At 49.0% G+C, this 25,799-nt stretch overlaps 13 protein-coding genes across 13 annotated transcripts; 7 read left to right on the forward strand and 6 right to left on the reverse strand.

Moving 5' to 3' along the window:
* Positions 1 to 823: 823 nt before the first annotated feature.
* Positions 824 to 2,396, forward strand: BJ212DRAFT_1261783 (uncharacterized protein; the record flags this gene model as incomplete). The annotated part of the gene is made up of 7 exons (XM_041330204.1): positions 824 to 1,004; positions 1,059 to 1,132; positions 1,192 to 1,218; positions 1,271 to 1,355; positions 1,410 to 1,558; positions 1,626 to 1,787; positions 1,839 to 2,396. 7 exons carry the CDS (start codon positions 824 to 826, stop codon positions 2,394 to 2,396), a joined length of 1,236 nt encoding a protein of 411 aa, XP_041197478.1.
* Positions 2,397 to 2,827: 431 nt separating this feature from the next.
* Positions 2,828 to 4,429, reverse strand: BJ212DRAFT_1324104 (glutathione S-transferase). The gene is made up of 9 exons (XM_041334514.1): positions 4,089 to 4,429; positions 4,005 to 4,037; positions 3,893 to 3,949; positions 3,686 to 3,839; positions 3,444 to 3,637; positions 3,228 to 3,391; positions 3,093 to 3,172; positions 2,948 to 3,041; positions 2,828 to 2,898 (listed from the first exon to the last, which is right to left on the reverse strand). The coding sequence occupies exons 1-9, from the start codon at positions 4,330 to 4,332 to the stop codon at positions 2,842 to 2,844; spliced, it is 1,077 nt and encodes a 358-aa protein (XP_041197479.1). The 5' UTR covers positions 4,333 to 4,429; the 3' UTR covers positions 2,828 to 2,841.
* Positions 4,430 to 5,264: 835 nt separating this feature from the next.
* Positions 5,265 to 6,302, reverse strand: BJ212DRAFT_1476309 (uncharacterized protein; the record flags this gene model as incomplete). Its single annotated transcript, XM_041339357.1, has 4 exons — positions 5,265 to 5,400; positions 5,456 to 6,008; positions 6,062 to 6,113; positions 6,174 to 6,302. The coding sequence occupies 4 exons, from the start codon at positions 6,300 to 6,302 to the stop codon at positions 5,265 to 5,267; spliced, it is 870 nt and encodes a 289-aa protein (XP_041197480.1).
* Positions 6,303 to 6,467: 165 nt separating this feature from the next.
* On the forward strand, positions 6,468 to 6,987 carry BJ212DRAFT_1444581 (uncharacterized protein; the record flags this gene model as incomplete). The annotated part of the gene is made up of 5 exons (XM_041337979.1): positions 6,468 to 6,473; positions 6,531 to 6,552; positions 6,603 to 6,643; positions 6,700 to 6,780; positions 6,832 to 6,987. The coding sequence occupies 5 exons, from the start codon at positions 6,468 to 6,470 to the stop codon at positions 6,985 to 6,987; spliced, it is 306 nt and encodes a 101-aa protein (XP_041197481.1).
* A 133-nt stretch (positions 6,988 to 7,120) lies between these two features.
* BJ212DRAFT_678444 (uncharacterized protein) lies at positions 7,121 to 9,057 on the forward strand. Its single transcript, XM_041343792.1, has 2 exons — positions 7,121 to 7,586; positions 7,641 to 9,057. Exons 1-2 carry the CDS (start codon positions 7,253 to 7,255, stop codon positions 8,942 to 8,944), a joined length of 1,638 nt encoding a protein of 545 aa, XP_041197482.1. The 5' UTR covers positions 7,121 to 7,252; the 3' UTR covers positions 8,945 to 9,057.
* A 293-nt stretch (positions 9,058 to 9,350) lies between these two features.
* On the forward strand, positions 9,351 to 10,399 carry BJ212DRAFT_678926 (uncharacterized protein). Its single transcript, XM_041343793.1, has one exon. It carries the CDS (start codon positions 9,607 to 9,609, stop codon positions 10,348 to 10,350), a length of 744 nt encoding a protein of 247 aa, XP_041197483.1. The 5' UTR covers positions 9,351 to 9,606; the 3' UTR covers positions 10,351 to 10,399.
* On the forward strand, positions 10,369 to 10,617 carry BJ212DRAFT_1262420 (uncharacterized protein; the record flags this gene model as incomplete). The annotated part of the gene is made up of 1 exon (XM_041330264.1): positions 10,369 to 10,617. A coding segment is annotated over one exon (249 nt), but the record flags the coding sequence as incomplete, so codon positions are not given.
* A 1,157-nt stretch (positions 10,618 to 11,774) lies between these two features.
* On the forward strand, positions 11,775 to 12,450 carry BJ212DRAFT_1296056 (ubiquitin-conjugating enzyme/RWD-like protein; the record flags this gene model as incomplete). Its single annotated transcript, XM_041332391.1, has 5 exons — positions 11,775 to 11,798; positions 11,865 to 11,960; positions 12,023 to 12,206; positions 12,261 to 12,387; positions 12,438 to 12,450. 5 exons carry the CDS (start codon positions 11,775 to 11,777, stop codon positions 12,448 to 12,450), a joined length of 444 nt encoding a protein of 147 aa, XP_041197485.1.
* A 1,192-nt stretch (positions 12,451 to 13,642) lies between these two features.
* On the forward strand, positions 13,643 to 14,348 carry BJ212DRAFT_1262867 (uncharacterized protein; the record flags this gene model as incomplete). The annotated part of the gene is made up of 3 exons (XM_041330297.1): positions 13,643 to 14,016; positions 14,068 to 14,131; positions 14,193 to 14,348. 3 exons carry the CDS (start codon positions 13,643 to 13,645, stop codon positions 14,346 to 14,348), a joined length of 594 nt encoding a protein of 197 aa, XP_041197486.1.
* Positions 14,349 to 14,462: 114 nt separating this feature from the next.
* Positions 14,463 to 15,215, reverse strand: BJ212DRAFT_1476314 (uncharacterized protein; the record flags this gene model as incomplete). Its single annotated transcript, XM_041339358.1, has 1 exon — positions 14,463 to 15,215. The coding sequence occupies one exon, from the start codon at positions 15,213 to 15,215 to the stop codon at positions 14,463 to 14,465; it is 753 nt and encodes a 250-aa protein (XP_041197487.1).
* A 1,190-nt stretch (positions 15,216 to 16,405) lies between these two features.
* BJ212DRAFT_1296059 (nuclear protein 96-domain-containing protein) lies at positions 16,406 to 19,293 on the reverse strand (the record flags this gene model as incomplete). The annotated part of the gene is made up of 7 exons (XM_041332392.1): positions 16,406 to 16,420; positions 16,452 to 16,697; positions 16,756 to 16,956; positions 17,006 to 17,123; positions 17,174 to 18,403; positions 18,456 to 18,664; positions 18,721 to 19,293. The coding sequence occupies 7 exons, from the start codon at positions 19,291 to 19,293 to the stop codon at positions 16,406 to 16,408; spliced, it is 2,592 nt and encodes an 863-aa protein (XP_041197488.1).
* A 260-nt stretch (positions 19,294 to 19,553) lies between these two features.
* On the reverse strand, positions 19,554 to 20,485 carry BJ212DRAFT_1476316 (putative deacetylase LmbE-like domain-containing protein; the record flags this gene model as incomplete). The annotated part of the gene is made up of 3 exons (XM_041339359.1): positions 19,554 to 19,961; positions 20,023 to 20,113; positions 20,166 to 20,485. The coding sequence occupies 3 exons, from the start codon at positions 20,483 to 20,485 to the stop codon at positions 19,554 to 19,556; spliced, it is 819 nt and encodes a 272-aa protein (XP_041197489.1).
* A 1,673-nt stretch (positions 20,486 to 22,158) lies between these two features.
* On the reverse strand, positions 22,159 to 25,566 carry BJ212DRAFT_1476317 (uncharacterized protein; the record flags this gene model as incomplete). The annotated part of the gene is made up of 13 exons (XM_041339360.1): positions 22,159 to 22,648; positions 22,698 to 22,789; positions 22,850 to 23,032; positions 23,083 to 23,327; positions 23,379 to 23,399; positions 23,449 to 23,490; positions 23,541 to 23,624; positions 23,673 to 23,761; positions 23,849 to 23,891; positions 23,945 to 24,233; positions 24,283 to 24,355; positions 24,411 to 24,470; positions 24,518 to 25,566. 13 exons carry the CDS (start codon positions 25,564 to 25,566, stop codon positions 22,159 to 22,161), a joined length of 2,760 nt encoding a protein of 919 aa, XP_041197490.1.
* Between the last annotated feature and the right edge of the window lie 233 nt (positions 25,567 to 25,799).

Genomic DNA, 25,799 nt, shown 5'->3' on the forward strand with positions numbered 1-25,799 from the left:
TCGGGTTTTCCTTCTTGCTATAATAGGTGTTTATTTGTCACTATTTTGAATCCACATATCACGCTACATTGTAGTTGACCGTGCTCCGCACGGTAATATCTAGTACCGCCGGTTACGCGGTCAACCGATAGTACTTATTCGACGTTTTTTAAGCGCATGCAAGTTGTCCACTAATCAGAATGTACATGCATGGTCGAAAACCGGCCGTTTTGGAGGTGTTATTCTAGACAGCTAAGCTCCTTCATTGATTAACGACAATCAGACTACTGCCCATGTCATATGATATGACATCCCAAAATCCAACTCAGATATAGCTGTACTTACATCGGGCCAGCAGGTACAGTGATCATTTCAATTTGAGTTTGAACTTATATGCGTGGGTACTAGAACCTTGATCGAGTCGAACGAGTCGATCCGGGTCCTGTTTTTGACAGTTGAGCGCCTTCAATGATAGTCAGATCTACGCGACCACTGCTCGACAAGTTACAACAACGTCTTTTTTACCTTGTTTATCTAGCCCAGACTAGCCCAGATCACAAGCTGCTCGCCAGACAACGACCAATTCAAGGCCAAGGTCAAAGGTCGCAATGTTCATGATGGCACTTGGTCATGCACTAACGTGCTTGTCACGGTATAGGCGCCAGCCTCACGTCATGTAAACGACACGCCTAAGCGTGGCCCTAGACTTCGAAGACGTCCCTGCCCAGTATAGGTGAGAAGCAAGCGTTTTATGACCGTGCTTGCAGGACAGCCCTCAGTCTAATTTCTCTCTTTCCCTTCTCTCCCTAATATCAACGTTTGTTCGCTAGGAGTGTCGTCCCCCATGTTTCATTCTGTCTCATTCGTGGCACTGTCTTTGGTCCTGTCAGGCTATGCTCAAAGTCCTACGTATTCGGCAACTTATTTGCCTTCAAACGCTCCATATCAGAGCGAGCAAGGGCAGGCAGGCTACAACAACTGCACTACTGGCTACAATCAGGCGTCGGAGTGCCAGAATGCTTATAGTGCGCCACCAATTGCTGATAAGCATCCTTAACCTTTACTTAGCATGTCGCCAGTCAACACTGTTCAGGATTGGTGTGTCTGGGCGCCTCCTCAGCCAGGCCCTGACTCGGTCATCGGGAACACCGAGGTACATACCTTCACTTCTTTGTTCAGTGACCGCGAAGAAACAACGTGTAATCCCCGCAGCAAATCGAAGTAGCATGGTGCATGCAGGTGATTTGCCACTATATTTAGTCTTCCAAACGATCTAGTAATCTTCTCTCAGAGTGGATACGGAACACGACTGATCCCGGACGGCTCCATCACTGGTGCGCACGTCGTGGTCACTCCAGACTACATTCAGGTCACAGGTGGGCACATTTTATAGTACAGGCGAAGCATCCACAACTCCATCGTGAACCTAGGTGTTGGAAATCTCACGAACATCAACATTCCCGCCGGCGACGCTGGCGGCGAGCTTGACCCCCACGGTGCAGATGGCAACGGCAATCCTGTCGGTGGCCTCGTGTTCTCTAGCGCATTCGGCGCGTTGGAGCAAATTCACGAGTGGACGGTAATTTACCGATCGCTCGGACAGACCGCCACAGCGTCCTGATTAAGTTCTTACTTTACGCACCCAGAATTTTGTGGCAGTTGATCAGTTCTGCTTCCGCGCTTGCAAGCCCGCGGTGAATGCGCCGACAATGTGCCAGCATATCTATGACGTCATGGGGTGCGAGTGGAATATGCCTGGTAATTATTCTCCGGGGGTGTTTGAGCAGTGTTTGGGTGACTCGGCTGAGGTTAGTGTCAGCTGCCTCTATGCATATTTCTTTAGTTAATCATTTATGAAGCCTATGGGCGTCTATGGGACGTCCACATTTTACCAAGGGGAGCCTGTCACGCCACCTGCGCATCCAATACCCTCTTCTTCCAGCTGCACCTTCTTTAGCACAATCAGTAACGGTCAGGGTGTTTTGATCGGAGGGATCACATCCACATCCAGCACGCCAACATCAACTGTGGGTATTAATCACACTTCCCACTATCATCACTCGTGCTTCAGGCACAATCATAGTGATTTTTGTACTTCTTCTGCGACGAGTATCGCTTCTTCAAATGTTCTAGCGTCTGTGACGCCCACTTCAATTTCACCGAACTTTTCAAGTTCCATGCTTTTCTCGTCGAGTTCTGCGAGTGCACACTCATCCTCTCTTCCGAACTCCTTGTTCCTTCCAACGACTTCTTCATCCCTTCAAACTTCGCCGTCGTTGTCTATAAATTCTTCATTCCTCTCCTCTCCTCCTCCTCCTGTCCTATCTTTTCTCCTCCTCCCCTTCCTCCCTCTCCGCGCCTACTCTTGCATCTTCCTCCGCGTCGCAATCGTCCTCAATCTTAGGTGGTCAGAATAACTCACAGCAATGTCCTCTTTTTGTACAGGGTGCAGCCAAATCCGGATCAGTCCTTAGCAGGAACGGGCGCGCCAAAATCGACAGGCTCTTCAGCTGCCCTACTGACGGCATCTCCTATAGGCTGTCAACACCTGACTATCATTTTTTCGACAATTATGATAGGGTTCTCGATGGGCGCCATTATGGCTTTTTAGAAAATTTGCTTATTGACACTGCAATCACACTGAACCATTGCGAGCTTTTGGATTGGCTATGTCAGTTGCGCAGCTCACCTTCATCATTCCCTTGTTTTACTTATCGTCTATCACTTCATATGAGCGAGCCAAAATGCGTGGCCATTAGGATACATCACTACTACTCGGTTTTGGGATCCTGTAAGAATACGTAGACTTTTTTGTTGTGTCACAAGGAGTCTTTCTTTAGAACTATCACTGCAATGAAACTTTTACAGAGGCTCGATGTCTGGGACTGGGCCAGCGGCAACTACCCTGGAGGGGTTTACCTGCTATGTGTGAATATGGGTGCGCTAAAGAACCTACAGCACAACGCACCATTGTCTGGGACCAGTAGTAATGCTCTTTGATGTGATCGAACTTGGTGCTCAACCTGAAAGCATCGTTGTTCCAGTACAACTTCCTCATCCAGCTATGGAACATGAGTCTGTCAAGCATCCTACAAAGATGTGTGACACCTCACAGATAGATGTTAGGGTACCCATGACGGATGTCGCGCAAGTTGCATTTGAAGTGGCCAACGTACACGGGGTCAAAGCGGATCTAAAGCAAGATAAGAGGTTTAGAGCAGGATGGGTGCGTTTAAGATCGAACGTACAGTGGTGACGAATAACCTAATGTCCGCTTCGGTGAGGGTGTCGCCCACAAGGTAATCCTTGCCTTTGAGCATCTCCTCGAGTCGGTCGAGGGATTTGAATAGGGGATAAACGGCGTTCTCATACGCGGACTGGGATTGCGCAAACCCAGATTTGTACACGCCATCTGCAGCACACGATGCCGTCAAGACAAGCCTCACCCACAGACTCAGACGTACTGTTCACGGTATCATACACCCACTCGTTGATACTGTCGATCTCTTGACGGTGTGCCTCAGGATAAATATCAATCGCCCCTTTGTCAGCAGGAAGCAAGTGATTAAAGGCGGTATTGAATATGCGAATGATTTCAGAGCTTTCGTTGTTGACAACAGTGTCGAGCTTCTTGTCCCACAGCACCGGGACCGTAAATCTGATCACAATATAGCAAGTAGTACCAGATGAAGGGGAATAGACATGCCTTCCACCATAGTTCGGATCAGCAAGAAGGTAAAGATCTTTGACATGCTGGAAATTTGGGTGTTCTGGGTCGTTATCTGCATCCGCCCAACTCGGATCTGCATTCTTGAACGGCCAGCCTTGCGCACCCATGTGAGGGGACACTGCAGAAAAAGCTGCAAAAAGGTAGCATAAACTCGTGAAATGCACAAAATTGGTGAGGACTGACGGATGAAATCCTCGAGTCCTTTCAGTTTCCGGGCGATAAGGGTTCTCGTAGCCCAAGCTGAGGAATATCCAGTCAAGATGAGACTGCATGATATCATAATACTATCACTGACGGCATGAATAAGATACATAGAGATGGTATCTTCCTGTATGTTGACTGAGCTTGTCAACAAGATGTATATGTTTTCGTCATTTACCTTTCTCCGGCGGGAATTTGCCATCGTTCTTGATGAAGTTCCTGAAGCTTGATGGAGATCTTTTGAAGGACCCGTCTGAATCCGTCTTCAATTTACTGATATCACTCTGGCCCGATACATCTCTTGTAGAGGTCATGGTTCGTATGCGGTAGAGCAATAAATGAGATGATGGTCGTGGGGAAGAACCTCCCACATTCAGGGGTTTGGAGTGGTTTATAAGCTTCAAAAGCCTAGAGCCATACATGGAAAGTCGATTGCGCAAGGAAGTAAGCAACCTGGCTTATATACCAGAGTGCATGACGGGGCCGGTGACCTGTCACCACTCCGAAATTGTTCGGCTCCTACAACAAGGTACTTACTTCAGCGGCTCGTTCACCACTGAGGACCTTACATAATAAATCCATTGGTATTTTCGCTCTTTTTCTTGTAAACGAGGTGCAAAGTATTACAGTTAATATGCACTCCTTCTAATACATTGGTAGCACATAGAGCGGTCCACTATGTTCTATTGGATGTATTCTAGCTATGAATGATATATGCTAGCCCACTGCACGGGGAGGAGCAGGCTTGGGTGTTGATATTGTGTTAGGTAATTACTAATCTCCACTGACTCCGGTGTTACTCACCGATTATCATAGCCGATGAGGTTTCCGAGGTCTTTGTATTACGTTCTTACGTTACACTGTTACACACTCGGTCGGCCATGTAAAAGACGTGATCCCAGCACAAAAAGACGACATGATGATCTGTAATAAGGCTATGCAGCACTGTCGCAGGTTGGTGGCCTTAGGTGGTGCGACTCGGATATGAACATACTTACGCTGAAGCTGCGAGTGAGCTTCTAAAAGGTGATCACTATCATACTGGCAGAAAGTTCACGTCCTACAAGTCCGTGAAATATCGATCTTTGTTGACTTACAAGCACAAACCTATTAGAATAGCAGCTTAATCCGCACTAACCAGAGAAGGTTGTCGAGACGAGTCAGCAGGTCGCGGAAGATTACCTTTTCTGGCAAATTTTTGGTATGTTTCTATCGTCCACAACATTGCGTCGGTCATCGTGAATTTCTGCTGATTGATGGTAAAGCATTCATGGTAAGCCGCTACCGAGGCGAATTATCGAAACAAGTGCGCAATGCGAAAGCCCAACTAACTTTTCAAGATATGCTTATTGCTCTACGTGCCCGCCATCCCGACGACGCCCACATGATCACGGATTTTCGCGATTTCACTGGCTGTCAACCCTCCCTTGCTTGCCCGGAGGAAGTCCTCAAAAGCGATGAGCGCATCACTATCGTTACTAAATTCTGTTCTGATGATAATATATGTTTGAGTACGATCTGTGTATACACAATCATTTGGCTCACCTCAAGAAAGAGTACAGACGATCCCAAAATGGTGGCTCGGAGATAACAGTCTGATAACTTGACCGCGCTGCACGCGATATTGAAGCGGTGGGTATCAGAGATGTATCAAGAGTCAGATCAATGTCGTGAGGTTTGCCCTCCGGCTCGAGAGACACGATTGATGGCGATGGCGACAATACGATGGAGGGCGTGCGTGTATGTCTATGTCCTGTTGCTAGTCTCGGTTGCGGTGTTTGTATTTCGGGAAGATTGGAAGGTTTCATCTTTACTGGTGAAGTGCTGGACGGGAATGGAGATTTAGTAGGATCCCACTCGAACCCGGGTTTAAGCATTAAATTTATAGTGTCTCCTTCTTTAACGCCGTATTCCCTGAGGAGCTTTGCGTCAGCAAGTGCCTTTCCTTTGAGTAAAAGCCGCTGTGCTTCTGCGGGCGGTGCGTTCGGTTGAGAGGCAAGCAAGGCTTTAACTTCGGATACGGTATCTGTTGGCTGCACGGCAAGCGTGAACGACTGCGGAGGCTTTGTTGACTTGAACGTAATGCTGATTGATGCGGCTAGCGTTCTCTGGTTAGATGACCATCAGTGACAACGTGGAGATGACATCTACCTGGCGGTGTAGAAGGCTCTCCTTTACGTTCTGGAACAGGGGGAAGCTCAACCTGAAACAAGTCTCGTGTAAGAACATGCCATGAAACACGATCCTCGAGTCTAACACGCACCGGTAAGATAGGGACTTTCTTTAGTGAATTTTGTGGGGGCTGGTTGTAGTCGTCACTGTACACAATCGGCTGTGCTCCGATGACTTTCACGAAGCTCCTGACAAAGACCAATTCTGCTTGATCAGCCATTGTTCTTATCGTTGTATGGATTGAGACAAAGAGCAGCTGTTTTCAACTTTGGGATGTTATGTGGCGGTGCAATAATGGAGTTTGTGACTGCTGTCTGTCACGTAGTGCTTGTGACCGTGACCCGGAATCCACTCGAGTCACACTCGCTTCTCCTCCACAAGTTCGATGGCGGTATGTGTCTCGTCTGCTGATGACAAGCTTTTTCTCTAACGTTTTATTTGCATACAGTCAGGTTTCAGTTACACTGGAGGTGCGCATGATTCGCAGTCAGTTATGTTGAATGCTGAACAATGTGTTTAGGCCGCTCGCGGTGTTTTGCCTACTGGCAGGAATTCTCGAAAGTAATACCCGAGAGTACCCGTTCTTGAAATTGACTTCTTACAGTTAATATCCACAGTGCTACGCTGAAACCGACGCGCCTAGTCAATGTCGTATGCAGGCGGATGATTACCTAGAGTGCCTCCACCACACGAAAGAGGTGAGTATTCCTGCTGTCTGCCGTATTTTGACTCATGTTCTTTTTATGCAGATTGCGCGTGCAAAGGCTGTGAAGGCCGAATTTATTAAACAAGCAGAACATCATGCCAAAGAAGGTCGTAAAGTGGCTGATGTTCTCGCAGACGGTGTGATTGTCGGAGTGGGGTTGATACAACGAGACCAAGGCGGGGAAGGCAAGCACAAGTAGTGTACTAAAATACCCTTTGTCGCTGGTTCGACTTGCACAGCGCTGTTCCATCCTTCCGCATTTTTAGCTGCCTTGCGGCTGTCTGACGGAGCTCCAAGCCGATCAGTTACTGTAATGCGAATGGAAGTCACGTTTTCGGAGGTCCTGCTTGCGGCTTACTGTAGTGATTATGATATTCCAAACAACGTGTTTCTTGCATGTTACCTGCATTTTGTGCTCGCCGTTGAGCTTGTGCATCCCTCAGTAGCGGACTTTAAACGAACCCATGAGATCGACTTTCAGAACGTTTCTTAGTTCGATACATCTTGGTTCCCGACCACCAAACAATTCATCTACCTTTCAGGCCACCGACTGTGGCATGGTCACTCAAGGTGTCGGTTCTATCAGTTCTCCCATCGTCATCTCAGACGATGAGGACGAAGCTATGATAGACCTTCAGCTGCGAGTTGATTCGGATTCTGTGGACAGTGACCAGAATGATCAACCGCGTACTCCACCAGATGATAATTCAGAGGAGCTTTCCACGGCAAGCAAGGGCTACGCTATGGCCCTGAATATGGGCTATTGCCCAGGCCGCGGTCTAGGACGCGGCCTCGACGGTGAGTGCCGTTGTAGCGTGCGTCCTTCACTCATCCAGATGGTCTTCGCTCTAGGTCGAGTGGAGCCTGTGTGTCTTGAGGTTGGTCAGAAACGCAAACGGGTGGACAGTGGTATTGGATTCCAGCGATCCCAGCTTTACGCGACTGGCTGGCCACCGAGGAAAGGTGATGGTAAGCTAAACAAGAAATGGAGAAAGGAACAGCATACGTTTGGAGCTCCACAGCGAAGTTCTGGGTCCCAGCAGCATTGCACGTTGCAACCCAAATCGCTCGTCATCCCGACTGGCCCTGCGAATATCAGCCAAGGGCCTTGGGTAGCGCTTGCTTCAAGTAGGAAAGGCAAAGAACGGGAACGCCCTACAGCCCCGTTGCCTCCGAAGCCATCACAAAGCCCGGTGCGGCTGCCTGCACTTCCTCAAGGTCCTAGGTCGAACCTTCCGTACAGTCCTCCGTTGCCTGCCGCGTGTCCCCCTAAAGGACCTCGTAGCTGGCTCGCGTCTCAAGCTCAAGCTCGGTCCCCGACCCTGGCTCCTCAAACTCCACCTATCGCACCACGGACACTGCCCACTGCGCCACGGGCCATGCAGCAACAGCAGCAGCAACTTGCGAGCAATGGATATGCCGGGCCTTCCACTATTGCATCTCCTGTACCGCAGCCTGGTCATCCCCAGATACAAACACAGCCAGCTAACAGCTATGCTGACGGGCAGCCTACAGCTCTCCCGCCTACCCCACAATCTGCGTTTCCGCAAATGCAGCAGCAACAGTCGCAGGGCGCCATGTACAATCCCGCATTCGCAGGCGCTCCGGTTCCATATTATACTGGAGCAGAACCGTCCGAGCCGTGGCACACGCAGTATGGGATGATGACTGTTGCACCACCTCTGCCTCTACCCACCTATGTCATAGCGTATCCTGACTATTCGAATCCGGGAGCATATACATACGTACCTGTCCCGACTGCTCCCGCTGGATATGCACCAGCATCAGCACCTGCTCCTGTCGATCCATATGCCGCCGCCGCAGCTGGAGGTGCTACAGTTTTGACATCATCCAGTGGGGTTACTCCTGTGGCTGATGATGTGTCTACAACTGCCGATGCATCTATGGTTGCTGCTGGTGTCAGTCAGTCCAACGGATATCAGGTCATATCAGCCACCGATCCCGACTATGACCACGATCGCTCGGACTCTTCAACGCCTGAGCCACCTTCCCCAAGAAGCTGCTCGCGGAGCGGGTGCGAAAGCCAAAGCTCCTCCACATCGGGCATGCACCGGAGGTGGACCCAAACAGTAAGACGGGGACGTATGCGAAGTGCCTCGCCTCGCAGCCGAACCCCTCATGTACACTTGTGCTAGATAGCATCCCGACACGGTTCCGTAACCCGTCGTGGGTGCACAAGTGGGCGGTGAATGCAGGGGAAGCAGAGCCAGTGTGCATTGATGTGGATACGAAGAACGGGAAGTCGTTGGTGGAATTTGTGGATTCTGCGTCTGCGCGGAGGGCATTTCAGAGTAAGCAACTAAAGGGGAAGGGGAAGCATGCGATTCGGGCGTGGTGGTATAGGGTTACGGGGGTGGGCTCTAACGCTGGCGTTGGCGAGATCGAGGAGGGCGAAGTGGAGGATGGGAGCAGAAAGATAAACGAGCCGATTGCTCAGTTGAGCAAGAAGCAAAAGAAGAAGCTGCAGCGGAAGCAGCTAGTTGAGTCGAATCCTCAGGCAGGTTCGAGTGGCGCACAAGTTGCAGCCAGTGGAAATACCACTGTCGACGAACAAGGACGCGTACCATCTACTGAGCGGGAAGAGGCATCCATCGATGTGCCAGCCCCTCGTGGACGCCGGTTCTCGTTCGATGATTTTTCTGTGCGTTTTGAGGTGTCTAGTGGCTCGCAGGATGATGTTGGGGTCGGTCATTTTATCCAAGAGGACGATGACGAGGATCATTTGTCCATTGCATCTTCGCGGCCACACTCCACTCAGCTCGTCATATCTCACGACGACCGAGGGGAGGATGTGGAAATGTCCTTGCCAGTAGTGGCGAGCGGCATGCCCGGCGGTTTGCTATCAGCAAGTGAAGTGTCTAGAGATAAAAGTGCGACGGTGGACCCTATGGATGTGAACTTGGATTCTGCAGTGGTTTTTGTTTCAACGGACAATGGTCCACTTCCTGCGTTGAATTCAGAGGCCGCACGTTCTCAACAACATGATAAAAAGCCTGCAGAGGTCTCAACGACTGCCTCGTCGATACCTCCCGAGCCGCAACCTGTCTGCTCCGATTCCACTTTACATTCTAACCTATCATCGTCTCTCTTGTCTACAGAAGCGCCTCCCGGCAAATCAGTAGAACATTCACACTCAGCCAAGGTCGTGTCACTCGCACCCCAAAAGGAACTCGAGGAAAATATTGAATTTAGTGCATCTACACAAAATATGGAAATTTTCGACATGGTCAATCCTCTCGCATCTACTTCCACTGATTCCAGTTCCCCCTCACAACTACCAGTACCTTTGCCACGCGAAACATCGGCATACGAACCGTCGGCGGACAAGATTGCACATGAAATGAACTTGCGAAGGCTCGTTCATGAAAGTAAGCAGAACAAGGCGAATGCTCGTGGCGTAACGTCCTCCTCTTCCATGTTCACTGATCCTGCCACACTTCCCCCTACCCCATCTGCTGTCAACGGTGATGTTGCCCTTGCGCAACCCAGTCCCACCGTTTCGTCAGCAACGTTTGTTCTGCCTTTTTTAGAATTTTATTGACACTGATTTTCGACTAGGAGCTTGGAAGAACTTGCTGTCACGTTCATTTCCGAAACAATAGACAGCATCAAACCGACGGTGCTCAAACCCGCGGCACCCTTAAATACACGACAGGAGATGTTTCAGAAGCAGCTGAAGCTTGAACAATACATTGCACGAAGCAAGGAACTTATTGCGGAGCTTAGCCAGGCGCAGAGCAAGGAGGAGAAAGAAAATATCATGTGCGCTGTTCGTGAGTGGAGCAGGTATGTGAAGATCGAACCTTAGGGGCAATGTGGGCAGAGCTAAGCTGCGATGCAGATTGATGGAGATGGATTCGGTGGGTGTGCCGAGTAAGGCGCCGGCTGTAACAACTAGGTTTTGTTGGCCTTCGTGCGAGGAAACGGTGTTAGTCATCAGTGATGATGAAGACGAGGAGTGAGAAGGTTGGCCATCGTTTGACAGGTTTGGTAGGTATGTCAGCTTTTCCATTCGTTCAGCATATGTCGGGTTGAGTGATATCACTGGGGACTTGGATACATTGTATACTTAATGACATGAAGTTTGTTCATCAAGTAATCTTGAAATTATATTTAAAATCTGAACTCCCGCATCGAGGCAAGCAAGCTGTTATCTGGTTAAGCGGTCTCGAACGAGGCGTCAATCAAAGGGCTGAGAGTGGTGAGCACAATTTATAGCCCGTTTTAAATTTACTCGACCAGATTTGCAACTTGAAGCCTGCCTCAGTGGTCCACAAGAGCACTATACATAGCATGCTTAGAAATCGGGAAGCTCAAAAACAAAGCTGCTGGGAAGACATTCTTGGACTTTTAACATAGCGCGTTGCCTGAGGTCAATTATTCTGAAAGCAGCTGGGCTGTAGTAGCTGACCAGTATAGCCTACACGGTAACTACCCATATCGATATTCACATGCTCACTCTAATGTTATAGGCAGCGAAAAATGTCTTTTCGCACTACAGACTGTCCAGTCAAAACCCATGCTCGTTAAGTCGAGTTGACAAGACCGGAATTCAACGGAACTTTGGGCTTTATCCGTTAAATAGACGGTTATCATAAATCTAGAATATGACGAATTCGAAAGATACGCGCTGCTTTTGTCAGCGACCGGACCAAACAGGATACAAACATCATAAATAGCCACGATCTCCTGGTCTTGTTACTTGCCCTTCTACCACCACCGCATCCCCGCTCATTGTCGTACAAACTCATCTGTAAGTCCTCTTCTAGTTTTTAAGGGAAATTTATCTTGCTCACTATCTATGTCTTGTTCATATTCCATTACCTTCGTATCGTATGCAATGATTCTGCGTCTGTGCCCACGACTTAATCATATCGTCTGATTATGTGCGATTCCGGTCGATCTCTCGGCGATTCGTTCTGGCTTGTTAATGCAGTCTCGAATCTTGTATAACAACTCGCTGCCATGGCCTTGAAGCGCATTAACAAGGTCCGTTTGTTGCTACTTGTGTTCCTGTGGCGATGCTCGCGCTCAATTCTGACATGTGGCGCACAGGAATTGATTGATCTCGGACGTGACCCACCCTCATCGTGCAGTGCAGGCCCTGTAGGCGACAACATGTTCTCATGGCAAGCAACGATCATGGGCCCCGTATGTAGTCTTGCTCTTGATTCTGGTTCAATGCTGATCGAGCGCTCCTGGCATTGCGATAGACTGACTCACCGTATTCGGGCGGGGTCTTCTTCCTTACAATTACGTTCCCAACCGATTACCCCTTCAAGCCACCCAAAGTCAGCTTTAGGACGAAGATTTATCACCCTAACATCAATGCCAATGGATCCATCTGTCTGGATATTTTGAGGGATCAGTGGTCACCAGCTTTGACTATATCAAAAGGTGTGCGAGTATGCTAAATTCTTATTCTTGTGGCCTATATCGTGGTTCATGCAGTGTTACTTTCGATTTGTTCGATGCTGACGGATCCCAATCCCGATGATCCTCTGGTACATGATATCGCCCATCTGTATAAGACTGATCGTACTCGCTACGAAGCAACGGCTCGGGAGTGGACAAGGAAGTACGTATCAACAATATTCAGTATCATCTCATCTCATCTATCTATCGCAGGTACGCCACGTAGTACGGTGTCCTTTTACTTCTCTAAGCGGTACACATGAGTTGTATTGGTTGGCTGTATGAAAGTGCATCAACATCCGTTGTACATCATTGCATGTCTATGTTTTTAGTATCCCCCCTTTCGCTTGTTTGTACCAAATGAACGATGAATCGTCCAGGAATCCGTCTCAGTTTGATACTGTTTTGCTTGTCCATGTCAAGTTGCCCTTCCGCCCTCGAGTTTACTGCTGTTTCTTGTATGCGAGTGATTTCACCAGTATCATATGCCCAAGGGCCGTCCTTGTCGTAGGACTCGTGGCGTGGTGCTTGGCCATGTGGCTGCACTGCCAACAATAACTCGAAACGTGGGTGCGCACTTTAAAATTGTTGTCTTGCAACGGCTTGGCACCAATGGTCAGTAAGAAACGGCATTATCAGTGGTGCTTCCTTCAAACGCTGACTCCGAATGGTTTAGGAGAGCGTCACTAGGGGCGGGAGCTCAACGTTCAACTAGCAACTTGAAACGCTTCGGGATGAGACGTGTTTAGGAAATGTTGTGCCTTCCCGACGATAATCCTTCCTGATGATGTACGGGTGCTATTTCTCAAACTTCCAAGTGCATGCAGGTATCTCAAACACTTGCTACAGAGCTGCCGACTACTTGCAAGAATCTCTTGTCCGATTAGCTACGATGGGCGCCTCTCCGAGTCGGCGAGTCGGTGTTACTCAACGTTACGAGTCAACGTTACTACTAATCCAGCACCGGGTATCACATGCAGCCCAAAAATAGCTCCCGAGCACTGACGACAATATGTGCTGCGTATAGCGCCTCGGCCTCAACGCTTGGCACCCCTGCACAAACACATTCTTCGTAGCTATGTCGAATGTAACCGCGTGTCATAACTCGCGCCTGCGGTCCCTAGTGACTGCATCCGGAGCCAGCTTAGCATATCACGGAAGTTTCTCTCCCGGATTTACACATGCTGACCATACGTCCCCCCTTGGCGCGTAGTAATTGCACGCGACACCCTTTCTGCTACTGATTCGCCAGTGCGTTTAGCCTTGTAATGTAAATTGCAGTGAGTTCGAGTGCCCCTCTCGTGCATCGCAATTTGGTCGTTGGATCGTATATCAGGCATGGGGCCGCGTGTCTATTCGATCTGTCAACACACAAATCTTTCATTCACTCAGCTATTTCCCTGTTCACGTCCGCAGCCATGTATGGAAGCAACCCATTCGCAGCGCAAGATGGATGGAACGCAGGAAACGGTCAGTCCACCTGGAATACCAGCGTGCCCCCGCCGTCCATCTTTGGTGCCCTCCCCTATCCCTCTGTACCCTCAATACTTCCGGGCGCGATCACACTCAAGTTCACGTCGTTGAGTCCTACGATTTTGAACTGCAAGGTGATTGGACCGCGCAACGAGACGTATTTCCGTGTCGTAACAGACGGGGGTCACACCGTCCTGAAGGATGCACAAGGCTCGAATATTGCGCTGTTGGAGTGGCGGGACCGCCCCACAGTAGAGGCGCGTAGTCTGGTCGCGAAACAGCCCATGGGCCAGTGGCTTAGGCTCTCAACGGACAGGAGGTGCGTTTAATTGGTTTTTTGGGGGTTCCTCATTCATGTAAAATCCGGTAGCCATCGATTCATGGTCCACAACGGTGTTGGCTACTCCTGGAGACCCCATGACAGATTTCTGCAGGTAGGTTAGATATTTTCTACCACACAACCATAGCTGATTCGGGTGCTGTGCCGCTGACTAGCTATCTATTCCGGGCTCGTATGACGTACTCGCTCGAGTATCGAAGACGTACGATGTTGTGATACTCGAAATGACACCCTATGCGATCCAGCTCGGGCTATTGGAGCTTGGCGTACTAGCTACAATTCTATTACAGTGCGGGAAGAGTATCGACTGAGATGGTGTTTTAGACTGAATGCAGTGGCACATAGATGAGCATAGATGTCGTATAGATGACTAGTACTTAATATTTAGTACTCATAACTTATTTAGAGCACCTGCAAGTTAATATTTATTCCTGTTTAATCGACTCGTTTGTGGCCGACTCCTCCCGGTACTCCAGAAGGAGGTCTAGCGCAGTAACCATTCGGTGCAGCTCTTTCCGGTGCGCGGCGAACCCCTCCGCCATCGCGTTATTGACATGACCCACCAAATCAGTAAGCTGCCCGATTTTGTTTGCCAGCATCTGCAGAGCAGCTGGGACTGGGGCTATCTCATGCACTTCTTCCTCAATCTCTATCGGGCTCGAGCTCAGGCTTTGATGGCGACTCTTCTTTCTGCCCTTGCCTCTATGAGGGGACTCCACCTCGTCCACTGTCCTCTTCTTCTGCTTTGACTTCTCCGCCTCTCCAGGGAATATGCAGGCAATCTTCCGGCGCCTGCAGTTGTCGCATGTAGTGATAGAGCTACTTGCCGCTGAGAATGTACAAGGCATGTCGAACTTGGCCTTGGCGCATCCCGTACATCGGCGCACGCGTTCCGTTCCGGTCTTCTTTTTGTCCACCTCTGCCAACTTCTTCTCCACTGCCCTCCTTTGATTATCTTCCTCGACTTTTGCTTTTGCTCTACTTGCTTTTGCCTCTTCCTCGGCGCGCTGGAGGTCCTCCGCAGCGCGACGGCTCGCCTCCTCTGCCTCTTGTTGCTTCTTCACTGCCAGTGCGGCAGTGGCTCGGAGCTGCTTTAAAACGTTTGTAGTATCGATTGGGGTCGTGAACCCGGTCAGCACAGTCTGCCTAGTGGTGGTGGTAGGAGGAGGAAGAGACATGACGGTAATGAGGGAGAGGGAGAGCGTAGACGAAATACTCAATCATAGATTCATTGTTTGTGCGCACCCTTTGTGCTCAGTTCCGGATTCTATACCTAGGTGTGTCGAAGATTTTTTTTTGGCACGGGAGGAAGGTTCGCAGGCGCATTGCCCAACGCAGACAGACATGTAGCGCGCCAGACTGGCATCACTGCAAACAAACAGTCAGAGTGAATGCTTGTGATATTTAGTCTCCTTGGTTAGTAGCCGTGTCACAAGATCTACGGCGAAGTGCCACTCCCGAGACTTAGTCACTTGAATTGACTGCGACGCCCCATGAGAGACACTAGTACTATCACACCCTTTTAATTTATGTAAGGCTCGTGTGTGTCAGTAGAAGTCGCAGGATTACTAACATCGCTCAGTATGATTACAAAGGCAAAGGGACTGAGGTAGGCACGCACTTGAACGCCCTGTAAGTTTGAACTATCGACTAATTAGACTTGGATGGACAATATTAAACTTGACACCCCATGCGTAGGGCTAACTGTTTAAATTGGCCATCCATGGGTGTATAACGGCATAAACCAGGCTGGTAGTAGGTTAGTTAGGGGTAGAGTGGTCACTGGTGAGTCGTGCAAGTTTTTGGTTGTTCTCGGCTCAGTTGAGTCGCCCGAGCTCGATGGCGCGCATTGATTGAGTTTGAGGCGATACTATTTTCAGGAACATCGTCCACCTAATATTCCAGGAACTTCACCGGCTGCTAACAAGCAGGGCTAAGCAGTCTCTATGGCTAGGAATAGCATTTCATTCCGGCGGAAGAGGTGAAGTCAACCCAAAACAAGTGGACCTGACCTACTAACATATACCAAACCTATGCGGCAAGTACAGCCTTTAAGCGCTCTGTCAGTGAGCGAAATTCAAACAGGTTCTTAGATTTGAACCAGAATCACATCAATATCGTCGAAGAATATCGTGAACGAGCAGTCCCCACTTCAGTCACTGCTTAACTACAATACGGAAAGAAAAGGTATTCACGACAGTTAAATACAACGATAAACGCGAAGAAGTAGTCATCCGACAAAACAGTAAATTCACGAGGTTTGAATTGACCTCATATATCTTTCAAAGAATGTCGTTTGTATGTGGCGTAGCTTGGTAGCCTCGTCAATCGAGGTCAACTTTATTTGTGACTGCGACTGCAACAAGGATCAACGCTCAGCTTCCTAGTCATGCAGAACAAAAGAAGGAACGCACTAGTGCTAAGGGCTTCATTATATCAAGCACGGCTATCAGGCCGGAAATCATCTCAGCTAGTGCGACTTTGTGTCGTGGATCAGATGGACTGGATAACACATCGGGTAAAATGTTGATAAGGCGGGGCACAGTACGGGTGAAGTTGTCCAACTCTTGCTCCTCGACTGCATCTGGCACTGTTGACTCTGTCAGCGAAGCGTGCAGCTCTGGAATGCGCGTCATAGCATGAGCATAGTCCATATAGACCTAGTCGGTGCCAGAAGTTTCAAGTAAATGGGTAGAGTGGAAGGAGAAATGACGTTACCTTGCCCCGAGTATGCCATCCATCGACGGTTTGATTGGCAATTCTTTCAAATAATGATACAAGCAGATCAAGGTCTTGCCGGATGACTGCTTCAGGCGCAAGCTCAACAACAGCAAGGTCGTGAGCCTGTTGATACAATCCTGCATTCAAGTACAATTGGTAGGCTTCGAAAACTTTGCCTTCGTAGATAGCATGCACAGCCTACACAAAAGGGTGAGTGCTTGGGTGAGGAGAAGAATGAAATGCTGACCCTTGCTTCATTCACCCAAGCCATGGGGATCTTGAGGCTTCCAAGAATGCCACTACACATCCACTCATCCAGTTTTTCGGCAGAGCGGTGGAGAAGGTCTTTGATCGCCTTTTTACGACTGCCACCACCGTGAGTAGCCATGACATACAGATTGACAACGTGTCTCACCCAGCAGATCCCTCAATGTGTAAAAGCACAAAAACAGCCTCCTGGAGCATATCAAGCTGCTCCAGTTGATGTGCGTAGCTGCTCGCAAGCAGGTCAGCACTTGGACTATGGCCTTCATGCTGATCATTATCATCATCCATGGCGTCCCTACGCCTTCCTGGGTCTGCACGATCGGCGAAGTCACGGATGCGCATACACCGGGATAGGATAATGTACAAATGCCACGAGAGTGAGTAATTGCCTGGCGAAGGTCCAAATGAGAGTGGGGAGAGGGCCTGTGATAATGAGCATGCAGGGTCTGCATGTAGGCGAATTAAAGAAAATAGAGCGTCAGAAGGCGATGAGGTGGGAACGTTGAATGGCAACGTTTCTGATGAGGGATCGAGGTATGCTGGGAGTGGAGGGGAGACACGAAAAGGCGATTCTTGTCGTGATCGGTTATAGGACTCGAAGACCTGTGATATTGGTGCGTCCATCGGTTCAGAGAACCACAGATGCAAACCGAAGGTGCGCTTCCAGTCCAGACCCTTGATAGGGTCAACGTCTGGACACTGCTCTAGACTACTGGCTTTTGACCCTTCCACAACATCCAGTATTCCAGCGAGTAAGGCGTAAGTTTTGCGCATGCTCTCCTCGATGTGCACGTCTATCCGCTGTTCCCGCCAAAGCTGAATTTGTTCCATCAAGTCCTCCCTGAACTCAAAGTCGCCCGAAGCCTGTGATATCAGGGTTGCGAGTTTGACGTAGCCGTTGTCCATGGCTACTTCGCAGGCTTTTTCTATTTGGTTGCCCGTAAGGAGGGTATAGATGCATGCAGCAGAGTCGCCAGAGGCATTTTTCTTGAGATCAGCATCTACAAGACAGCCCACGGCTTCCTCAAGCCAATCTGACAGTGCAGCCTTCCGGCGCACTGCAGATATCCGATTACGCACGTCAACAGTAATTTCCGGCGCGAGGTGCAAGTCGATGTTGTCAAATAACGCACGACCGAGTCGGAAAAGAGACTGTTCATCGGAGTGGTCGGAGGAAGGATACAGGGAGACGAAAGAGGAAAAATCAAGTTCGGTGGAAGGATCTGCGAAAGGGATTCCGCTTTCATCTTTCACAATTGGTGTTTTGCTCAAGTGGTGTTGCAGCAAACGTGAGAGCCGGATGTTGGCCTCTTTATGAGAACCTGCGAAGAGCGGTACGGTTGTCTTCGTGATCACTGAAGAATTCGCAGAAGTGTCACTGTCATGATACACGTCAACAACTGAATTGCATGAAGATGCATGAAGCTTACATTTGACTTGACGGAGCACAAAGTCGCCCAAGGTGGACTAAAGTGCCACCTGGTCCCCAACCTACGCGGAAGGACCGACCAAACGCCAAACCAGCATCTACTAGACCATCTTCACAGCCGGCCACGGCAGAGGCTGAGATTTCCACTCGAGCATATTTTCTAGACGGTCGGTAAGCTGGTGGTTCAATATCATGTGCAAATGATGCCCTCTGAAGAACATGAAATTAATTTAAAGACTTGTGCTGAGACAAGATACGCGACAGACCTCCTGTGAGTCCATCCGCAGCCCATCTCCAATCGAGTCGCGACTATGTTTTCGCCTGACTGTAAGCGGCAACTTGAATTGAGGTCGTGTTGCACGGTTCATAGCTTTAATTGCCACGGCCTCCTCAGGTATTCGAAATAGCGAAGTCTGCATGACGTGCATCTTCTGCGCATCCACACCGACTTGTCTAGCCCATGGTATCACCGAAACGTCCTCCCGTTGGGCTGACACATCCACATCGGAATCACTGGAAGAAGCAGAACGTGAACTTGTATTTTCCGACCCGTCCTCAGTTTCGTCATCGGAATCCGCTGTCAAAACGTGATTGCGCGTCAGTCTTGAGCGAGTGGGGGCTAGGTCGTCCTCCTGCATGTCTGACGAGCTATCTTCTTCCGAGGTTTCTTCGTCTGATTCTTGGTCAACTCCTATGTCCTCATCTGAACCAACTTCGGCATTGTGGTCTTCCGGTAGCTTAGGTAGCGACCGCACTGGAGACTTCTTGAAGTCCTGAACCATATGTACATCGTGTTCGTCATCGCTACTGTCGCTGACGGCGGCACTGAAACGTGTCATAGTGCTCTCGACTCTAGCGACCCAGGCGTTTGGCAACTCAACAAGAAAATCTGAAATGCAGCAAACAAGAACAAATTGAGAGATGTATGGTTCAACTGAGTTAGACCATGGTAATATTTAGTGGGACGTGGGCGTGGCTGTGGACAACTTCTATCCGATACAAGTACTTTCAACTTCAACACAATGATTTGTAGCTGGTGCAGCATGATGTATTTCAAATTCTGGCCTACTGGTCTTCTAGATTATTCTAACCTAGACCCTCATATGGTAGCATCAAGTGGATGAGTCTTGAACTCGACCCATTCATTGACCCACATATACCTCGAAGACGTCATGTACAAGTAGCGAAACCACATCATCTGCGAGTCATGCGCTAAAATAGCCCTTACAGTTGTGAGGTAGTCCGGGATCCCTGAAATAAAGACGGGAAGTGAATCCACCGTAGGTTCCAAGGCTAAAAAGGCTTGAGAGATGATGCCGAGGCGAGTAAGAATGGCAGACGGCAGCCCGACATATTTTGGAAGGACCGGCACCGTGACTAGACTGAAGAGACGTGGCACAGATATATGTGAAGAAGACGACAGAGATTTGATGAGGTATGATGCACCCAATGGGAGCGAAAAGTGATTGGGATGCAAAGATATCCCCTTGGTGTCAAAGGTCAAGACCTGACGTGAAAGAACGGTTAGTGTGCACAGTACACCCATGCAAGTGGATTTGATTTCTGACAGAAGTGATGTTGTGCCCAATCACGAATGGTCGAAGGACTTCAGCAATAATCTCTGCATCCCACTGCTGCGTTATGTTATCTTGCAACTGTCTGAAAACAACTTGTCAAACTCTTATGAACTCTATGTATTATGATGACGCACGGATGCTCAATAATCCAACGGTTATCCTTCTCAACTCCGAGTATGTCTAAACTGCGCACAAGCTCTCCCTTTCGTCGTTCCCCAAGACCATCAGCATTTCCGCTGGATAAGCATAAGGAGAAGATTTCAGGACTTGAGCTACTTCGCTGAAGGGCCAGAATTGTTGGTGCAAAGAAAAAGCATTCGTCGTCAGGATGAGCAGTTAATAGGAGGACGCGTGAATGCTGCTCTGATAGCGCATCTGTGTTAAATTCAGACGGTTTGTAAAAGACAGAAAGCAGGAGTGATATGGCTGCCAGAATAAAAGGAAAGAACATCATCCGGAGTTGGATCAGTCACGGCGAGCCCCGAGAAGCTTTGTACTAAGTAGTGTACTTAATATTATGCATACACCAACCTTCAGATCGCTGGGCAAGCTCTACGGGCCGGGATTTCCAGGTCACGTGACTGCTGGCAGCTTGAGCACGGCGCGCCAGCCCCCGCTTATTCTCGGCATGTTTTGTGACCATTAATAAAACGCAAACTAGTCTTTTTATTTCAATTTTTTGACTGTTGATCTTATGCGATTCTACTGTCGACACAGATGAAGTTCAAGTCGCGAACATCCATCTTGACCAAGCGGTAAGCGTCAGACAGGACAGAATCTGTTGCGGGTTCGAAACCTACTCAAGAATCTTTTTCCTTCTACCACGCTTTGAACATTCAAATATTCACTCATGGATGGACCCTTCAAGGTCTATCTTAGGTAGTCCCAACCAACTGGCACCAGAAATCTGCTCTGCACCACTCAAGAGTGGTCATGGTGCGGATTCGAAACCTGCCGATAAATGATTTTCTCTCTTACCACACTTCAACATTCACTCATGGACAGTGGATCACCTCAACTTGCACTTGTGAAACATCCTAGCCAAAGTAGTCACCACAACAGAATCAAAATCTGTTTCTCTTGGATCTGGCCCACCACGCAGGTTCGAAACCTGCCGCCAACAAGGGTTTTTGTCTATTACACCTTGCTCATGGATGGTTTCGTTGGAGATTTATCTTAGCCAAGTACTTGCTACAACAGAATCTAAATCTGTTTCTCTTGGACTGCACAGGTCCGAAAGTTGCTGAGAATAGGGTTTTTTAAAATCAAAACGCACCTTGAAGATTCGCTCATGGATGGTTTCCTCTGATGCTCATCTCAATCTTGTCTTGGCCAAAGTGGTTACTACGACAGAATATAAATCTGCCTCTTGGGCTGTGCCAGTGCAGGTTCAAAACCTGCTGACAACCAAGTTTTTTTCTATCGAAACATACCTTGAAGATTCACTCATATATACGCTGACGATCCATGTCGTTTTTATTTCTTAGGACGCCCACACGCTCGTTCGTTCGATCCCCTCTCGTTGCCCGCACTTGTTCTCAGATGTCTGCGCTTATCCATGCATGTTCCCGCTGGTGTACACTCGGCACTGTTTCATTTAGACTTCTATGTACCTAGCGCAGGTATGTATTTTTTTTTGCTTTTTCATTTTCAATTCTAACCACTCATTTGCATTTGCATAATGTATCATTGTACATCAAGCCTAGGCCGGGGCCAGTCCTGGGCCGTCAAGGAGGGCCCGACCTGCGATCTGGGTGAGCTCCATCAAGCCGAGCCGGGCCTTACACACCACTGTCAATGTGACGTACCCCAGGCTAGCCTGCAGATTGTCACTGTACGGCGAGAGCATGTACTAGGAGGCCATGGTTGGACGGGAGGTCCAGAAGACAGTGAGTACTAAGTGTAAACTGAATTCATCCATGCCCTTCCCTTCATTCGTAATTTTTCAAGGCCGGTTGAACCGCCAAAGCTGGATTTAACAACAAAGAAAGATTGATTAAGTGCTCCCAACGTTATTCGAAGAAACTATGGTAAACTAAGTCTAAGTATAATGCTTTATCAATGCGATGTGACATGGGTGACATGGAAAAGATCTCTCAAGGACGTGATACAAGCATCCCATATATTTCAAATAAATCCCATGTAGCCCACTCCCACCTCTGATACTGGGGTACGGGTCGTGCCATTTACTTCCCCTGATTCAGGCCTCTGGGTCACGGTGATCTTAGGCGGAGCTTGCCGGCTTACTGTCGCGCGCCTAAACGAGATGAGCGGTACAGATGTCCGAGTCACCTCTCGGGTATGAGGTGGTGGTCCGCTGCGAACCGAGACCACTGAAACTCGTTTCTTCGTGGTAGCAAACCAGCCGCGCAAATGAGAAGCCAGAGTATAACGCTTATTATCCGAGCGCTTCTTGGTCTCTACGCTCGTCACTTTGCTGACCACTTCCGGCTGGTCTGACTCCCACCACCACGGCGCACGCTTATCGGATGCCGCAGATATACACCAGACGACGAGCCCGCAGACAGTAAGTAGTACGGCGCCGACGATAGATCTAGAGACTGCATCTCCAGGTTTACACCATTCATAGGAGAATGCCACGATGAAGAAGAGCATGCTGGGTTTAAGCTCAGCTGGTGATCGTCTAGAAGGGATAAATAACTCACCTCCACATGAGCAATGCGTAAGGGAGACTGTAGATGATTGCCAACTTTTCCAGACCGTGTTTTCCGTCATTCATCCGTTGCAAAAACCTTGACTGGTGATGTACAAAGCCCAATGAATGGATTCATAAAGCACGCAAATGACAGTTACTTACAGCCTCAGAACCACGATCCCTGCCAGTGAGATCCAGAGTAATGAACGTCAGACCCAGAGCAATAGAGCCGAAACTAAGAACCAGCGACATGTAACTAGCTATCTGCGTCGGAGAACGCCCGGCGCCAGAGTCAACTGATTGGATTGCCAGAAAACCAACATTGGCACCAAGGAGCACGGTACCCTAGAGAAATCCTCTTCAGAATGATACTATGAGAGCGAAGTTTGACTCACGAGAAGGTTAAGGTTCTGGAGTTGCCCATTCAGTCTCGTGATGAATATCTTCCACTCTGAGGTACTTGCGAGATCGTCTACAAAGCTGGTATGCAGGGATCTCACGTGAGCAACGGGGGCCATGCATAGGAGTGGAGCAAATATAGTCATGTAAATCGATGGCTTATAGCTCCAGCCGCGCACTGTCTGGTCGACACTTAACCGAGCACATGGTTGACCATGGAAGTTCAGGTACTGATTGCGACCTGAGGAAAATATTGAGAGACCTGTGATAATAGCTTGGTTGAGAAGCTCACAAAAGGTGTGCATAAGTCGCCCTGTTCGTCTGATCAGAGGCATTATCTGAGATGGGTGTATCACTCTCACCTATGATGACCACTGCATGCGCTCTATCAACGTTTGAATTCACTGGGGATCCAAATTACCACAACGAAGAGGCAACATAGGCGTGGCATTACCTCGTATCCACTTCACAATTTCAAAGTACTGCTTGAGTTCATCGGCGCTCAACGCCGCTGCAGACCGTGTGGTTGTGAGGTGATCTGAGGATATGTTCAGATGATGAGGTGTGTCTGCAGCCAAATACTAACCGCAAGTGGCATGGAGCATAAGTTCCTTAAGCTCATCCAATGTATCGTGCGCAACCGGGCAAAGGTTAGGAAACATTTCCCAGTGCTTCCTGTGGAATGGTGTTCGTTAAGTTTTGGGAATCTAGACTAACGAACGCCGTCAGTGAGAATTGTAAAACAACGCATCTGAGACGTACTTTGGCAGTGATACACACCAGTATTGAGCTTGAACTGCCAGTCCTGCAAAATTCCATGCCATAAGACCAAAATATTCGCCCACAAAATGCACTTACGTTTGTGAGATAAAGCGGTAACCCCCCGACACTCCCCCAACATATCCTCTGCATCATATTCATCTAGCCAGAAAAGACATCTCCCTGCGGGGTTGACGAAGTAGTAGCAGCATATGATATCCGCACACATCGCTTTCTTCGGCTCAAGCACTAGTTCCACATCATCGTAGTCAATGTCAATCTTCTTAGTGTCAATGGCGAGGCGGAGTTCTCCGTGAAGATAATTCGAGAAGTAGACGATATCGTTCAATATATCCGGTGAACAGACATCTGACTCCGTGTATGTTCTCTGGAGGTCGAGTCGTAATGATAACACACGGGAAAAAATCGTCACTCACTGTCTGTGCATGCAGGAAGTAGCGGGCACCTTCCGGGTGTACATGCGCCGACCAGCCTACAGGGAGGTTTCCGCTGAAGCCGAGAATGTTAGTAGCCGTAATCGGCGGTACAAATTTGTGAACTTTACTCATGACTGGGGTATTGGACTTGGTAGGCTTTGATCTTGTAATCAGATATTGAAGGATCGCTAACGCAATTTCAGTATCCATGTGCGATATTTGTAATAATGCGTACATCATGGCAAATTCCCTGGAATGTCGATCAAAACGCTTGACTCCATTCGCTGACATCGGAGCGAAACGAGGTCCAGCACTCTCCCTCGAATACGCATGGCCCGAAGATGAAGCGCGTGGAGCAAAGGGAGCCTGTGAGCCATCCACATCCGACGCCATAGCTGGGGCGAGGGTAGCGGAAGATATGGCACACATATTCGATGAGCTTTCGTAAAGACTCGGAGCAGGGGAGCGAGGGCGTGGAGCTTGTCCATCATGTTTTCGATACGAATTTCGACCAAGAGATACAATTGACTGGGCGCTGCCCGGTCGGCTTATGGGTTCACGGTCTGGGGAGTTTGGCACTGCCAATGTATGCCGACGGGGGTTCAAAAAAGACCGTGTGGCGGATAATGGCTCATCCGAGCAACCATTGAATGTAGCTGCACGAGCAAGTGTAGGTCGTGGACCGAACTCATCTGGTGACACAGGCGTCCGCTGGCTCGGTGAAATTTGAGAGAGTTCCGGGTAGCCAATCAAAAAACCCTTGTTAAACCTGGTGTTCACAGAAATGGGAGGACGAGTCGCAACTGTAGGAGAAGTGGGAGTAGGTGGTGTGCGGTCGGTGGAGGGCTCCCTCATTTCTGGCGGACTCGGCACTGTCAAACGTTCAGGACTGGACATGACTTCATAAGATGTCTGTTGCCTGGTTGGGCGTGGACGGGGTATTACAATGCGCGTAGGTGTGTCATAGGGAGCATCTGATGGGGAACATGGTTCACTGGGTCTGTTATCAGGACTCGAGCTCGGCGGCAATTGACTAGCGCAAATGTATTCGCCGATTGGCTGTAGAGTGTGAACTTCAAACGTCGTTTCCGATGCCTTTTCTTCATCATCTTGAACGTTCTGAACCCGTGATGAGTGACGAAAGCGTCGAGTAAGGTTAACGAGGAGCTCGATTGCACGGCTCAGAAATTGGTGAACGTGTGTAATGGATGAATATTGTTGGAAGTAGCGTTGTATACGCATAATGACAAGAGAAAGTATGGAGTGCAGCTCAGCACGTAGCATCTGTTAGTAGATAGAGGAAAGAAAAAGTCCAGTGCGTACATGAGGAAAACCAGGGATACATAGGCGATGCTACGGACTCCGCGCTGTATCATTTTAGAAAGACGCATGTTTTCCACGAGGTGATTCAACAAGCGGATGTTAGCCAACAATCACGACCGCAGCTGTAGAAAAAAAAGGGGGGGTACTCTGTGACAGCGAAGTGAGTGTGAGCGCGGAAATTGATCTGATACCGT

This window comes from Suillus subaureus (genome assembly GCF_016647635.1).
Source record: "Suillus subaureus strain MN1 chromosome Unknown BJ212scaffold_4, whole genome shotgun sequence".
Lineage (NCBI taxonomy): Eukaryota > Fungi > Basidiomycota > Agaricomycetes > Boletales > Suillaceae > Suillus > Suillus subaureus.

Excerpts from the sequence above, each read along its gene's own strand:
- BJ212DRAFT_1324104 (XM_041334514.1), bottom strand. The coding sequence starts at position 4,332 with ATGTATGGCTCTAGGCTTTTGAAGCTTATAAACCACTCCAAACCCCTG. Across the intron at positions 4,038-4,088 it reads CAAATTCCCGCCGGAGAAAG|GAAGATACCATCTCTATGTA; the intron begins GTAAATGACGAA and ends GTCAACATACAG. Across the intron at positions 3,950-4,004 it reads CTATGTATCTTATTCATGCC|CTTGGGCTACGAGAACCCTT; the intron begins GTCAGTGATAGT and ends GATATTCCTCAG.
- BJ212DRAFT_678444 (XM_041343792.1), top strand. The coding sequence starts at position 7,253 with ATGAGATCGACTTTCAGAACGTTTCTTAGTTCGATACATCTTGGTTCC. Across the intron at positions 7,587-7,640 it reads TCTAGGACGCGGCCTCGACG|GTCGAGTGGAGCCTGTGTGT; the intron begins GTGAGTGCCGTT and ends TCTTCGCTCTAG.
- BJ212DRAFT_678926 (XM_041343793.1), top strand. The coding sequence starts at position 9,607 with ATGTCCTTGCCAGTAGTGGCGAGCGGCATGCCCGGCGGTTTGCTATCA.